General features: G+C 40.0%; 1 protein-coding gene and 1 non-coding gene across 2 annotated transcripts; both read left to right on the top strand.

The window, feature by feature from the left end:
* The first annotated feature begins 6,412 nt into the window (after window positions 1-6,412).
* Window positions 6,413-14,023, top strand: RPS7 (ribosomal protein S7). Its single transcript, XM_004373087.2, has 7 exons — window positions 6,413-6,489; window positions 6,812-6,895; window positions 7,199-7,270; window positions 8,330-8,473; window positions 8,929-8,993; window positions 13,146-13,296; window positions 13,912-14,023. The coding sequence occupies exons 2-7, from the start codon at window positions 6,821-6,823 to the stop codon at window positions 13,987-13,989; spliced, it is 585 nt and encodes a 194-aa protein (XP_004373144.1). The 5' UTR covers window positions 6,413-6,489; window positions 6,812-6,820; the 3' UTR covers window positions 13,990-14,023.
* LOC111819986 (small nucleolar RNA SNORA73 family) lies at window positions 13,629-13,839 on the top strand. The gene has a single exon (XR_002823556.1). It is a non-coding gene; the product is annotated as a small nucleolar RNA SNORA73 family (small nucleolar RNA).
* Window positions 14,024-16,326: the final 2,303 nt, after the last annotated feature.

The following is a 16,326-nucleotide window of genomic DNA, read 5'->3' as shown; positions in this document are numbered from 1 at the left end:
CTTGGTAGCTGTGGACAATTAGTCCTTCGGACTTATCTTTTCCTTGTATCTTGTTCTCTTCATTCTCCCTTGCTTCCGAAGGGATGAGATCAGTGGAGTATCTTAGATGGCCACTCACAGGCTTTTAAGACCCCAGACACTACTCACCAAGGTAGAATGTAGAGCATTGTCTTTATAACCTGTGTCTGTACCTTCTATTATTAATGGATGTTTGCAGCTGTTTCGTTTTGAGGCTTGCCACATTAGCAAATGAAGGTTCCAAAAGCTTGACTCTATCCATGTCATTAAGGTTGACTCTACTTTGAGGAGGCAGCTCTTCCCCATTCATATTTTGAGTGTCTTCCAGCCTGAGGGGCTCATCTTCCAGCACTATACCAATGTTCTGCTGCTATTCATAAGGTTTTTACTAGCCAAATTTTCTAGAAGTAGATTGCCAGGTCCTTCTTCCTAGTCTGTATTAGTCTGGAAGCTCCGGGGAAACCTGTCCACCATAAGTGACCCTGCTGGGATTTGGGTGGCAAAGCTTCCAGCATCACAGCATCCAGCATCACAGCAACATGCAAGCCACCACAATGTGACAAACTAACAGACATATGGTGGTGCAGGTAATAAGGGGTGCCTTATCTATAGAGGGAGTCCCTGGGTGGTGCAAATGGTTAATGTTAATGTGCTCAGCTGCTAACGGAAAGTTGGAGGTTCTAGTGTACCCAGAGGCATCTTGGAAGAAAGCCTGGTGATCTACTTCCAAAAAATCAGCTACTGAAAACCTTATGGAGCACAGTTCTACTCTGATGCACATATTCACCATGAGTCAGAATAGACTAGACAGCAACTGATTTTACATAGAGAGAATTTAAAAATAATAACACCTGACCAAAAGTCAGACAGCTTTCCATTATCAGCAAGCACTGACAATTCTAAACACTGTCAGTGATAAATTACTTCTCTTTGAAAAAAATCTTTTGCTGGTCTAATTCTAAACACTTGCCTGTAGTTTACTGTTGAGTTTTAATAATAGATATATAATTTCACACATTTTTATTACTTATCTTTTAATAAAGTTTACATGGATGTTATTTCCAAGAACTCCCACTTATACAGTTGGACTCAGCTACAAATGAGTTTATAAGTTTCAGAATTGGTGGCACCTTCTTCAGCAGTTTGTGTCTCCGGCACCTGGGGTATCATGTCCTTCTGCATTTAAACAGTAGATTTGAAGTAAAGAATGATAGCACAGTGATCATAAAGACAAAGAAATAGAACTTGAGTTACTTCAATTCTGGCATTCTGTGTGATCACTTGCGTTTGAAATTTAAAACAGGGCAAGGAGAACTACTAGATGAAATATTTTTGCTTGGTAACTGCAAGTCTTAGTTCATACATTAAGCATTTTACTCAATTTCAATAATGTCTCTTAAATTGACACTTGTTCCCCTTTTTAAATGTTTATTTCTCATTTTAAAAAGAACGAATTAAGAAAATGATTGTCCTGTATTATGACATGACTATAACTGAAAATATTTTTGTTGAGTGGAGGAGGGTGTTAAACAATTAATCCACCTGGGGTGTCAAATACACTTGGTATGCCATTGTGCCCCGCTCCCTCCTTGTGCACACACCCCTCCAGTTTTCTACTAGGCATGGAAGACCTTACCTGTCTATCCACGCAGGTGGAATAGCAATTAGAACACACCCCTTCCTAGCCCTAGGAATGGTAGATAAATTATCATTATGCTCATAGTATTTTTATTTATTTATTTAATTGTGCTGTAGGTGAAAGTTTACAGCTCAAGTTAATTTCTCATACAAAAATTTATACACATATTGTCTTGTGACATTGCTTACAATCCCCACAATGTGACAGCACACTCCCCCTTTCCACCCCGGGTTCCCTGTGTCCATTCAACCAGTTCCTGTCCCTTCCTGCCTTCTCATCCTGCTTTTGGACAGGAGCTACCCATTTGGTTTCGTGTATCTGATTGAACTAAGAAGCACATTTCTCACGTGTATTATTTGTTGATTTATAGTCCTGCCTAATCTTTGTCCGAAGAGTGGGCTTCAGGAGTGGTTTCAGTTCTGGGTTAACAGTGCATCTGGGGGGCCAGCTCATAGCATTTTAATTGCAATCTTTCAGAGACAATGTACTTTTGTTATTTAACCCATTTAAATGACAGACCCTCAAGTGAACTGTTAACAGGAACAGTGCTAGCAAGTGTTCAAAATATGATACCTGATGGTCATTTCCATAAGGCATCAGCCAAGTAACTTTTCTAAACCTCACTTTCCTCACTGGCAAAACGGGGATACAAAATCCTGGTACACTAATGTCACAAGTTTATTGTGGAGATCCAAAGGAGTGACTGTTATCAACACACTTGGAGAAGTAAAAGACAGAAATGCAAGGCTCTGTGTGTGTGTATATGCATCATTTTTGCACCCACATCTCTCCTTTTCTCCTCCTGTCTTGAGCTGGGAAGTTCACATATAGTGACTTCACATCCCAGCTCTACAATTTACTAAAAACCAAAAAACCCATTGCTCTCGAGTTGATTCCACCTCATTGCAACCCTATAGGATAGAGTAGAACTGCCAAAGGGTTCCAAGGCTGTAAATCTTGAAGGAAGCCGACTGCCACATCTTTTTCCTGCAGAGCAGCTGGTAGGTTTGAACCCCTCGACCTTTTGGTTAGCAGCTGAGTGCTTTAACCACTGTACCACCAGGGCTCCTCTACAATTTACTAGCTGTTTGAACTTGATGAGTTGCTTTAACTGTTTTCTCCTTTGAAAAATGGAGATATGACACCTTGCATGGTGGTTGTGAATATTAAATATGTGTGATGCCCCTTATGTTGTCTGATACACAAACGTGCTCTCAATGTCACTTTCAATCTTTTAGTCATGTACATGTTGCAGAAAAATTAATGCTAAGAATGGTGTTAATTTTGATTAAATATATTTAAAATGAGCAAATTATCAGCTTATGATAAAAGCAAAAGTGTAAGTATTTCTATATTTTAAATATTAGTATATAAGTGGTTAGCCTTTAGTCCACCTGGAAGCTCGCTGATATCTAAAGATCATGTGCTGTTATATAGGAAAATTGACCTTAAAACTTTCAAGAATAAGCCAGTGACCTTGCTTTAATTAAATGCATGCTGACACAGGATTTTCCCATTCATCACAGGCTTGCACGTTCGTTTTGCTTATATTCTCCCTATACTGGCCAATAGATAATAACAGAATTAAAAATCTGCCAGCTGTAAGTGGAGGGGAGAGAAAAGACCTTCTGTTAAATTCAATCCATTAAGTTTTGATTGAATAGACAGGTCCATAAATTCATTTTACACGCAAGGACTGATCAGTAACTCTCCTTCTGTCACTACATTATTAGCACGAGAAGCTGGGATTTGGAGAGGAAAAAATGACTTTGATGTCTACTCCCTACCTTCACTATGGCTCTCTCACCTTTCCGACCTCTAGCCCCTCTGCAGTACAAATACTAAGATTACACATCCCCAATGCATGATCGTTTCAAATGTGTACTTTTACACAATACAGAAGTAGTATTTTTTTAAGGTGAACAGAGCTTGTTTTTTAACTGCTCCCCACACCCTCCTGCATGCAATATCAGCTACCCAGGGTCTCTGTGTCCCTCCAGGACTAAGCTGTATGTCATTAGTTCCCTTAGTGCTGCAAGGAATCTTAGTTCTCTGCTACTACCGTAAAAAACCAAACTCGTTGCCTTTGAGTCGATTCCAACTCATAGCAACCCTATAGGACAGAGTAAAAGTGCCCCATAGGGTTTCCAAGGAGCGGCTGTTAGATTCTAACTGCAGACCTTTTGGTTAGCAGCCAAGCTCTTAACCACTAGGCTAGGACATCTAGTTTCAACTCCTAGCCACAACCGAGTTTTTGCTACTCATAGTCCCTGGACCAGCATCATTGGTTATCACCCTGGAAGCTTGTTAGACATGTAAACTACTGGGCCCAAGCCCAGACCTTCTGAATCAGAATATGCATTTTGACATGATCCCCAGGTGATCTGTCTGCACATTAAAGTCAGAAAAACACTGGTTCTTAAAACTCGGAGATAATTTAACTGAATTTAATCCCTTCATTTAACAAAAGATTAAATTGAGGATCCAAAAGATGAGATGATTTGACCCAGTAATAGTTGTTTGCTATATTGAAAACAATGTTTAGAGAGATCAGGATCTTAAGAATTATTTGTTTGGAAAAGTGCCCGCTAAACAGACAATTAAAAAAAAAACAGTGGTGGGGGTGGGGGGAGGAGACCAAAAATCCAATAGAAGAATGCTCAGAACAGAAAATTCATAAAAAAAATACAGAGGGATAAAAATGGGACTTAAACATATGAAACACATGAAAAGGCTTTCAACTTCAATGGAGAGAAATGCAAATAAAAACTACACTGAGATACCATTTTCACCTATGAGACAGAGAAAAATTAAAAAGTATGACAGCATTCTGTTGGCGATCCTGTGGGGAAAGAGGAACTCTCATATATTCCACAACCCTTTCCCAGGGAATAATGTGTACCAAAATTACATTTACATCCATTTTAATAATATATATTTTACTGTGTTTTCTGTGATGGTTTACACAGCAGTTTAGGCTCCCATTCAATTTCTACCCAACTGTTCAGTGACATTGCTTACATTTTTCACAATGCGTGGGCATTCACATTATTTCTGTTCTAGCTGTTCTGTTTCCATTAGTCTAGTTTCTCTGCCCCCTTACATTCTCATCTTTGTTTTAAAGCAATTGTTAACCGTTTGATCTCATATGTGATTTTTAAAGGAGCACAGTACTTATGGGTGATATTATTTTGTTAGCCAATCTGTTATGTAGCTACAAGATGACCTCAGGGAATAGTTTCGGTTCAAGGTTTGAAGAGTATCTCAGGGCAAGAGTCTCGGGGAGGCCTGCAGTCTCAACCAGTCCAGTAGGTCTGTTTTTTTTTTCTTTTAGGAATTTGAGATTCTGTTCCACATTTTTCTCCTACTCTGTCAGGGTCCATCTATTGTGGCCCTGATTAGAACAGTTGGTGGTGGTAGCCAGGCACCATCTAGTTCTTCTCCTCTCAGCGTAGATGAGGTTGTGGTCCCACATATACATCTCTAACTTTTGACCCTGCCGTGCCACTTCCAGGAATTTACCCTGAAGTACTCCTCCAACAATGTGAAAAAATAATATGCACAAGGTTATTTGAAATGCACTTTTGGATAATAAAAGAGTTAGACTAATGATCTTTAGGTGAAACTTATTCTCAGTATTAGAACATCTAAAGAAAATTCATTGATTTATAAGTCTAGTTACCGTACAAATAACACGCACTTTCTGTTTATTTGCCAACAGCTTTCTCCCCTTTCCTCCCCCCTGTATTTTCATAAGCTCGCCTATGCAATTTTTTATGTGTTGCTGTAAAAAAAAAAAAAAAAAGCATAGCACCCTTATAAAAATACCTCCTGGGGGGAGGGCGTGGTTGCCAAACAAGAAGGCCAACAGGGAAAGGACGGGGCGGTGTTTCCTTCTGTTGTACACAGGGTCGCTATGAGTGGGAACGGACTGGAGGGCGCCTACCAACAACACAGTATCAGCACATGGTAAGTGTGATATGTTTGTTGAATTATTGTTTCAGTTCCTTTCTAGGACAGGGACTCCTCCTTTACACATGAATGTAAACTTAATAACATGGCACAATGGTAAGTCCTTTACAAATAAATGCTGCTTTGTTGAATTGCGTATTTTCGACCCACTCCAAAGCAATTTACCATCCCCAAATCTTTTATCATATTCATTCCCTTTTGGGTTTTACCCTAAATTGTTCAGTTTAAATCCTGACTCTTCCCAAAACACTTTTTTTTTCCCACTCTATTTTGGTACTCCTCATTTGAATCACGTATCATTCAATTAGCCTTCTCCAATTCGTTACCACTTCGTGTGTATTCTCCCAACTTGCAGAATCTTAAGTTCCTAGAAGGCAGGGACCGTGCCTTAAACATCTATCCATCGTCAAAGGCTAACAGAGGCATTCGATAAATCTGAACTGGAATGAACTAATTTAACGAACTAATTAGTAATTTAACTAAGCAAGCTTTTTAAGGTATCTTATCCGTTGCCTTTCTCAACCTTCACCTCTTCCCAGACTCCGCTTAGGACCAGGACCAGAAGCCCCGGCCTCCCCCGGCTCCAGTATCTCAAATAAGCACTGAGGATATGCCCCTTCGGAACAAATAAATTCGTAACCCGTACCAAAGAGAACCGGTCCTTCCACCGAAAAGCGTTACCAACTAACTCCTCCCCACGTAGCCACTTCCCGGGACGCTCTAGGATTTTCAAACTTTCTCAGGGCTCCTTCCGGTTTCCACCCTCATCTTTGCGTTATTCCCTCCTCTTCCCCTTGGCCGCCGAGTTTTGACGAGTTCTCGCGAGGTTTTGATCTCTTCCTACGCCGGCCCTCAGCAAGGTAGGTGTATGGCCTGTTGTCTGGATGGCTTTTTCTGCCGACATTGAGGGAAATACCTTTTGTAATTAGTCCGAGAGCGGCAGACTTTCCTCACCGAATGGGGATACAGTCGATTACCTGGCCGGTCCCCTCCGATGGCTTATACGGGGGGTCGCTTTTACAGGGGACAGGACTGTGGGGCTGGAGCCGGCGTGCCCAGAGCAGGCACCCGGCACCGGACGCGTTTGGCCGGGGCGGAGAGAGCCCCTTCCTGGGAGCCGGCGGTGGGTCTGCAGGAGAGACTGTGGAAGGTTGCTGAGTTGAATTGGTCCTGTACTTTCAGGAAAAGGCCATGTTCAGTTCAAGCGCGAAGATTGTGAAGCCCAATGGCGAAAAACCGGATGAATTCGAGTCTGGCATTTCTCAGGTAGGTGAAAGATGGGAGAGGGGGTTGTGTCCCCACACTTGTCGCGTCTCTGGAATTGCGGGTGGGTTTCGGGGAATGTATGCCCCTGGTAAACTGGCCATGTGTATCCGGCTGGGTCAACCGGGTCCCCTCCCCAGCAGTCCCGGGATGATAGCTTTTTCGCGCTTTGGCAATACTTACTGCGCTCCCGCAAGTTGTAAGAGTTTGTGGTGGGGGGCACGGGTGCTGGTGTGTTGACGACGCTGCTTTTAGCAGTGTAGACATTTAGGTTTGTCTTGTGCTGTTTCTGTTCTGTTTCTTTAGGCGCTGCTTGAACTGGAGATGAACTCGGACCTAAAGGCTCAGTTGAGGGAGCTGAACATAACCGCAGCCAAGGTAAATGTAGTTTTTTCCTTGTTAAAAGTAGGTAGATTTATAGTATGTATTCTTGAAGCAGTGCCTTAGAGGAGTTGTTTTATTGGCAAATGACTTGCAACGTAAGTTTAATGGTAATTTGCAGGCTGGTTTCTTGATACAGCCGTCAGAAGATTGGGCTATGTTGTTACGTACGGTAATTTGTGCCCAATTTGGATGTGGAATTGGAAATACACTGCAACGTACCCGACCAATTGCATGATACGGAGAAACGGGGAGTATGAGCTGGGTCCATTTGTGGACTTCTCTGACATTATTTAATAATAAAAATAGTAAGCTGTCATAGGAAACTAAACTTAGCCTGGAATTAAAGCATATTGTTGGTGCAAAAGTGGAAGTAGCAATCTGTCATGGATGTTGGCTTTAACAGCAAGATGTAGTCTGCAGAAATGTAGATTGGTGGGGATAATTTGTTCTGAGTTGAGGGTCCAGTCTTTATTCCTTCTTGTTCCTGGAGTAAGAAAATATAGAAGTTGAAAAGAGTTGAGAAATTCTCTGACAGTTGGTCTTACCAGTAAGATGTAGCATATTTACATTAAAAATTAATGCTTATAACATTCAGGAGTTCAGAATTTTCTCTTTGCCTCTAATTGGCCGCATTTTATTTTCTGAAGTAATAGTCTTGACTCATTACATGTGCTTAAGTTTTATGTTTTTATAATCTACAGTCTAATTTGCACAGTTTTAACTTTGAAGAGGACTATGTAGAGGACCATTAGCCATCATTTTTGCTTGCAAAAATTTAAAATTTACTTCTTGTAGTAAGGTAACCGTGTGTGTATGGTTACCAGCAAATTCACAAACTGAAAGTTTTGTGTGTCATCTTTGTCAAGCGTGAAATAGACTTACAGTGGAGCTATGGTATATGGCAGTGATGAGCTGAAAATGGTAAAAGAGGTCTTAATGAATTAGGTTTATATGGCAACCAGTATTTGCATTGAATGATAACCCATAGGATTGTATTTGAATGGGAAGGATAGACAGTATGAACTTAAAATAGTGTTGACTTTTGTGCTCTAGGAAATTGAAGTTGGTGGTGGTCGGAAAGCTATTATAATTTTTGTTCCCGTTCCTCAACTGAAGTCTTTCCAGAAAATCCAAGTTAGGCTAGTACGTGAACTGGAGAAAAAGTTCAGTGGAAAGCACGTTGTCTTTATTGCTCAGGTATGTTATATTGTAAAATGATTTAAGTTCAGACCTGGCCTTGGTGCATACTGAGGTCTGTTGGGGAATTAAGTGCCAGATTGATCAGGAATATGAGAAGTTCTATTCTAGGTGGCTATGAATCGACTTGACAGCAACAAGTTAGACATTTTAATACCTACATTGGATAGTGGGTGTGGTTGAATGTATAATATTTGTGAGATCAGATCATCGTGACGCAACCAAGTTTTGTCCATAGCATTTTAACATAAACTATGAATGAGTGAAAAAATTAGGAAGTAGTGTCACAGAATGGTTTCTCAGCAAGTTATTAGGTCTAGGTTATTTTGTTTTCTTGAACTTTGAACTTGTTCATTCTGTTACTAAGTTGTTAAAGCAGTTTGACGGTTCTTAGTTTTCTGTCAATTTACAGTCCTTTTTTTGCATTTTGTGGCATGATAATTTTTACCTTACAGAGGAGAATTCTGCCTAAACCAACTAGAAAAAGTCGAACAAAAAATAAGCAAAAGCGTCCCAGGAGGTGAGTATTTTATCAGCATCAAAAATGTGTATACCACTTTTAGAACTGTTAATTGTATGAGTCATAGTTTATAGTAACAGCAGTAAATACCAAAATTAAATATTGGTAGAGCTTATGGGGATTTTCATTGAGTAACTTTTGGTCTCTCCTCTATATAAAAAATATTTTAATATTCATTATAGAGATACAATATATTTGTATTCACATAGGCAGTATATAGGGCAAGGCTATCACAAAAGATGAGACTGTTTCCTTCAGTTCTTTGGGTAAAGGGTATGAAAGATGAGATGGAAATCATTAGCTTAGTACTGTGTGATAAAAGCATATTGTACATAGTTGAGGTGGGCTGAGATACATCTTTTCCTTTATTATTTTTGCCTGTGGTTTAGTGCTAAAAATTAGGTGGATTTTCTGGACCTAACATAGGTAAAAGTATCACTGCAGTTGAAGATGCTGGCGGAGAAAATACGTTATATGAACTGGTTGACTTGCAGGATATCTGGCATAAATTCAGATATTGATAGTTGGCTTCTTGAAGTAGGCCTGGTATTAATGTCTCTTTATTAGTACGTTGTTTCACAAACTTGTGTTATTGGACCCCTGTAGACATTTTCTTAGGGACCAGTTTGACAAAAAAATGTTCTAGTATGGAATTGCTAGATAAGGCAACAACCTTATGAAATCTACAACTTGTGTTATTATCCCGACTAATGGAATGGATGAGTAATCTGACCCAAAGCTTGGAGAATTTGTTCATTCCAGATGTTGTAGTAGTAGTACAGGTAATCCCTGACTTACGGGGTTCTGTTCTACGACGAAGTCGTAAGTGGGTTCTGATGTAGGTCGAATGCCTTTTTTTAAAAAAAATTTTATTATTAATATGTTTTGTTGTCAGTATCTGTATAAAGCTGATCTTTTTTTGTCTTTGGGGGTTGGAAACATTACGTATAAACTTAACAGTAATGGTGACATCAGCAAATTATACGCTAACATTGTACGTATTATATATTACTAAGGCTAAGATGAACAGAAAGGAACACAGGAGGTTGTTAATGTGGTTCGTTGTAACTTGAATACAGTGTAAGTCGGGGACTACTTGTACTGGGTTTTTTTTTTTAACTCAACACTGTCTTGTTCCTAAAGCCCCTCAAAATTAGAAAGCGATAGGAATCTAGTATTGTAAGTAGATGTTACTGTATTATCGTGGTGTGTAGGAAGGAAGGGGAGTAGTGGATGACGCTGGACAGTGAGGTGCTAGGGTTTCTCTAGAAATCGAATTATACGACTCAGTACTTTGAACTTATTTTATGGGTAGTTGGAGTGGCATAAGAATTTAGGGATGTTACTTTGTATTCCAGATGGTTTGCAAGAGATCAGATCATAGGGGTAAGATTAGATTTGTTAACCATGGTTTTGTAATCTCAGTTCTGACAACTCAGTAGTTAAATATAAAAGTGATCTGGAGGACTCAAATTAGGACTTAAATATAATGTACCCAACTGACTCCCAAATCTACCTTAATTTTCACTCATCCTTAAGGCTGTGTCTTCCAGATTTTCTCAGGTAATGGCTTCATTATGTTCCTAGTGACCTGTCTGTAACTTTAAAGCCGCCTTCCTCACACTAAGGTGTAGTTGGTTTAGGTGTTACGGATTGAACTATGTCCCCCCAGTATATGTGTTGTAAATCCTAATCCCTATGCCTGTGGTTATAGCCCCATTTCAGTGAGTTGTCTTTGTTATGTTAATGAGACAGAATTAGTGTAGCGTGTGTCTTGAGTCAATCTCTTGGAAAATGTAAAAGAGATTAAACAAGTGAAAGAGTGAGCTGAGATGGGATAAGATAGATGCCAAGACACATGGAGATCTCCAGGGAACCAGGAAGCAGAAGCTGAGGGGATAAGGACCTTTCTGCGGAGCTGACAGAGCCCTCCCCTAAAGCCAGCACCCTGAATTTGGACTTCTAGCCTCCTAAACTGAAAAAATAAATTTCTGTTTGTTAAAGCCACCCACTTGTGGTGTTTCTGTTATAGCAGTGTTAGATAACAGTGATTCTGCCACTCTTCCAATCTGGCTTTTTGCCATTAGATTCCTTTTTCCTGTCAGTCCTTTGGTGGTTATCTTCTACACAGATTGAACACTGTCGTTCCATTTTCTTTGGCTTCTGCTGTCTGTAGCAGGGTTTCAGTTGTTTTTTTTTTCTGAACTGCTTCAGCTCTTGGTTTAGGATTATAAAGTTGCATTGCGTCCCTGTAAAGAAAATTCAGACAACATTGGAATCTGACTTTAAGAATAGCTTTCATTCTTCTCTTTTTTTTTTTTGCTTTTTTTGTGTCTTTATGTAAGGGAGGTCAGATATTTGTCCTTTTGTGATTGACTTATTTCAAGCAGCATAATGTGTTAAAGCTCCATCCATACTGTAGCATGTATCAAGGCTTCATTTCTCCTACTGACTGGGTATATTCCATTGTATCTATGTACCACATTTTGTCCATTTGTCTGTTGGTGGGCATTTAGGTTGTTTCCACCTTTTGACACTAGTGAATAGTGCTGCAGTAAACATTGGTGCTACTCTAAGTTTTACCCACAGTCGTTAACAAATTTCCATGTTTGTGTGCTTTCCGAGCACTCTAAGAATAAGAATATGCTTAAGTAATGAGTAGCAGTGAACAATTGAGCTGGCTGCCTCGTCTGCTTTCTGAAAGGTGCTAAAGGCTTTGGGAAGTGATTTCCTTCAAGTTTGCTTTCAAAATTGGATTATATCTCTTGTGTGCTTCTGTGGCCATGGAACAGTTAAGACCTTGTGGCAGTCATTTGATTGCCATTGAAGTAGCTTCTGTTTAGCCATTTCTCAAATGTTAATTGTGTTATTGTGGGTGCTTCCAGATAGGAAATACAAATAAGTATTTTGTGATTTGCCGTGGGTGAATAAGACCCAGACAAATATTCATAATACAAGGTAGCTACTTAAGAGAGATACAGAGTGCCTTGAGGGTTAGTATAGAAAGTAAGAATTATCTCTTGACTTACACCTGACATCCTGTGGTGCGTCGTGGATACCCCAAAATTTTGGAATGAATTAAGCCTTCTCATTCATTCATCAGCCAGGGAGAGTATGGACGTGATTTTGGTATTACAAAGAGGTGTAAGGTTCCATTGGCAGTTTCCATGAAATGGGTTGAAAATGAATGATTGCAGCACAACAGTGTAGTGTGTTATGGGAATTAAAGGCCCTGCTTTAAATCATGGCTGTGCCTTAATGAGCTGTATGATTTGGGCAAGGTGCTTTCATGTCTGAGTGTTGAAACTTTAATCTGTAAAACTAAGCTCAAATCTGTTGTTTCAGGTTATTGTAAGGATAAACAGTATTTCGCAGAGTCCTTGCTTCATGCATGCTAGGAGCTCATAGAGTGGCAGTTACTGTTAAGTGTTGAGTATGTATTAGGTGTTAATAAAGACACAGGCTTGTCCTCAAAAAGCTTTCGATCTACTTGGAGATTAGTCAGTGGATGAATGGAGTGCAGTTGGGGAAAGTGCTAGGAAAGGAAACAATCAGGGATCCACACAGGAGGGGCCGCTATCCTAGAGCTGGGGTAGAACGCTGTCTTTGGGGGTGGAATGTTGCCTCAGTAGGATCTTAGAGAACAAGGAGGACTTGTCAGCCAGTGGAGAGGAGTGTTATCTTGGAGGCCAAGGAGAGCGCTTGAGTAGGGAAACCATATGATCACGTTAGTGTTTTGAAAAGATTATTTTGACAGCATTGGAAGGAAAGGGATGGTTTTGGAGATGACCAAGACTCATCTTTACTGGGTGAGTAAAGAGTTATCCCAGTAAACTAGCTGGGAACTCATGAGTGGAAATAAACATTATAAAAATAAAAGTCATCATTAATCTCCCATTCCTTAGAGATAATCACTTATAATAGTCTAGTATCAAGTTTAAAATAGTTGAGTGTTTTAAATCAGTTAATCAGCTGCTTGTTACCCTACTTCAGTTAGGTTTTGGTGTGATACGTTCCATGTAAGTAGTCTGTTTGAAAATTGGTGTTAATGAAATTTGCTGTTTACATTTTGAATTAAAGAGATGCCTTTCTGGAGTTCACCAGAGGGTAGGCGTTGTTAGGTTGCTGAAGTTTGTGCTTACTTTCTTCAAGCCGTACTCTGACAGCCGTGCACGATGCAATCCTTGAAGACTTGGTCTTCCCAAGTGAAATTGTTGGCAAGAGAATCCGTGTAAAACTGGATGGCAGCCGGCTTATAAAAGTTCATTTGGACAAAGCACAGCAGAACAATGTGGAACACAAGGTAACAGATTAACTTTTGTATTATGGAAAAGTTGAAAGACAGATAAAAGTAGAGTGCTGTATAATGCATCTTTCTGTTGTAAACACATGGCTAGCCAGCCAGTCTACTTTCATTTGGGTTATATGTGTTGAGTTTTAAATTGGAGAATGTTTTAAGAAATTAGATATTTGAAATTCTCTGAATTTGTAAAATTAGGAAAAATGTAACTAAAACAATTCCATGGTCTGACTTGTAGCAAGACTGTGTATCCTTGATAAATAAGAGACTAGGTGGGGGAGCGTATTAGGATCTGGGAAGGACCTTCACATTCCTTAAGACCTGGTAGAAAATACTCAATGTGGACAACCACTGGGGTCACTCAGTGGCTCTGTCCATGTGGTGTAAAGGAGCACAGCGCTTCGGTGCAGTGGTGTATAGTCCTGTCCCACGACATTGGAGATCAAGCTTGTCCCCAGTCTTCGTACTGGTGAGGGCATGGTCCTGTATATTCCTTATCTTCTCGGTACCTAGTTGTTGAGGAGAAAAACCATACAGGGCACAATTTCATAAAAGCCGCATGTTTTAAGGTAGTATGTATATTTAAAAGTTTTTGATGAGTTATTTCTTTTCTTGTAGGTTGAAACTTTTTCTGGTGTGTATAAGAAGCTCACGGGCAAGGATGTTAATTTTGAGTTCCCAGAGTTTCAGTTGTAAACAAAAATGACTAAATAAAGAACCATTCACAATATTCTGTCTTAGGAATGTTTTTCAAAATTCCAGAGACAAGAACGCACTGAGCTGTCTACATTACCGACAGCTTCCTACAACAACCAAGAGACGTAAGATGTTGCAGCAAGTGAAGACCTCAAAGCGTGGAAGATTTTGAGCAGAGTGCCTGTATAGTTTGTGCGAGAACGTTTGGTGCGTGTGAGGATATGTTTGTAACCAGTGATGTTGTAATAAGTTTAATCATAAGAAATGGCCAGAAGTGGTCAAATATTGGCACTTTAACATGATTCAACCTAAAAGTGTACAGGTACTCTGAGGTGTGGATAATAGGCAAAAGTTTGCCCAGAAAGGAATGGCTTAAGTCTTGGACTGATAAAAGCAACAGAGCATAAAGGGTAAAGATTCCAGGTTTCAGAATTGTGCTTGCATCCCGTTTGTATGATGGATACGTATACGTACTCTGGAGGGCCTACAGGACAGTGCTTTCCTTTCGTTTTGGGCCATAGTTCTGTTGACTGAAGTATGTGGTAAAACATTGATACGTTAAATCCCCTTCCTAGCTCCTGGCACAATGCTTTACTTCAGGAAGATGATGCTGTTTGTCCTGGGAAGCCATACAGAGAAATAATTTGCCTCAAGAGAAAGAGGACAGTTTCCAGTAGTACCCAAAACAGGCTAAGAATAGTTCCTAGAAAACAGTGATAGAAACCGTTTTTTCCCCGAGAGTAAAGTCTGGCGAGAAAGTGTTTTTTTGTTGAATTTTTATATTTAAATTCATATTAAGTCTTCAATGTACTTTAAAAATTGAAGTGTAGGAGTACAATTAATACACTCAAAATGATGTATGGTGAAATCTGTGAGAGCTTTGTTTTTCCTGGTCTCCCAAGTGTTCCGCCTTTGACAGGGTGCAGTCTTATACTTTTCTGTCGCTTATTTTAGTGGAAAATACTTGCGTTTTCCTTCTGCCTTACACAGTTTGCAGCTTTTGCAGGTTTTTACTGTATAAAGTTAGGGTGAGTGAGCTCTTCAATTCTTGGTTTCCAGTCCAGGAATTGAAAGCTCTAGATGAGAAGTAAGCTCTGAAGTTGCGATTCTGGAGCAGCGTTCAGAGAACCAGAGTTGTGTTGGGTTGTGCATTACAAGCAAATTGATGGGATTTTGATTTGCCTTGGTGCCAAGTGGCTTTCAAGTATTGGAAGCTTTAAAATTACGTGCATAATCTGCCTCCCTGCTTGCATAGAATGAAGAAACATTCACAGGTATGTCAACCCCAAATAACTTGTTTTACATCAAATCAGCCCTGTATGTGGATTAGCTCATTTAATCCTACTGGTGAGGCGAAACTGTAGTATCCCGTTTTGCAGATGAGGCTGCTAAGATTTAAACCTTTATCTCAGAATCCTGATTCTAATTTACAGGCTAGATTACATAGTGATGGAGGCACATTAGATGTTCTAAAACTAGTAATTGAGGCCTTGGTAGATTACAGGGTGAGTGAGGAACGGGGCTTCAAACTGGTTAGTTCCGGTTTAGCCCTGCTGAGAATTTGCATTTCTGACAAGTTCCCAAACCCAGTTGATTCCAGCTCACAGTGACCCTACAGGACAGGGTAGAACTGTCGAATCATAATTCCAAGGAGCGGCCGGTGGATTCGAACTGCCAGCCTTTGGGTTAGCAGCTGAGCTCTTAACCACTATGCCACCAGGTCTGTGACAAATTCTTAGGTGATACTAATGCTATTTAGGGAGTAGGGACCAATTCTGAGAACCATTAGCAGAGCAGTGGTTTGCAAAATTAATTATACATAAGAATCACTTCCAGGTGATTTAATTGTAGATTATTAAAGATAATATTTATTATATACATATTATATATATAACATTTATTATACATATGAATCACCCCTGTATAATAAATTTTTCGAGCCACTGCTATACTAGTGGTTCTCAGAATTGGTCCCTACTCCCTAACCAGCGTCACCTGGTACCTTACTAGAAATGTAAATTCCGTGGTGGGTGAGGTTGAACAAACTGGTTTGAAGCCCTCATGAGGAAGACCCCTTGTGCCATCTGTGGCCAAGAACTTTGTTTTTTGTCTCTACGGTGTTCCCTTTACCGCTTTCTCGTTCCCACTGTCTGCCCTATTTTAGTCCTGTGATCATAGCCACGGAGTTCCTGGGTGGTGTAAACGCTTAGCATGCTCAGCTGCTAACTGAAGGCTGGTTTGAGTCTACCGAGAGGCGTCTAGGAAGGAAGGCCTGGTGATCTACTTCTGCAAAAATAAGTCATTGAAAACCCTATGGGGTGATTCCATGAGTTGGAA

Source organism: Trichechus manatus, unplaced genomic scaffold (genome assembly GCF_000243295.1).
Source record: "Trichechus manatus latirostris isolate Lorelei unplaced genomic scaffold, TriManLat1.0 scaffold00023, whole genome shotgun sequence".
In the NCBI taxonomy this organism is placed as follows: Eukaryota; Metazoa; Chordata; class Mammalia; order Sirenia; family Trichechidae; genus Trichechus; species Trichechus manatus.
The sequence above is the reverse complement of the archived record's forward strand: the minus strand, read 5'-3'. Positions and strand labels throughout refer to the sequence as shown.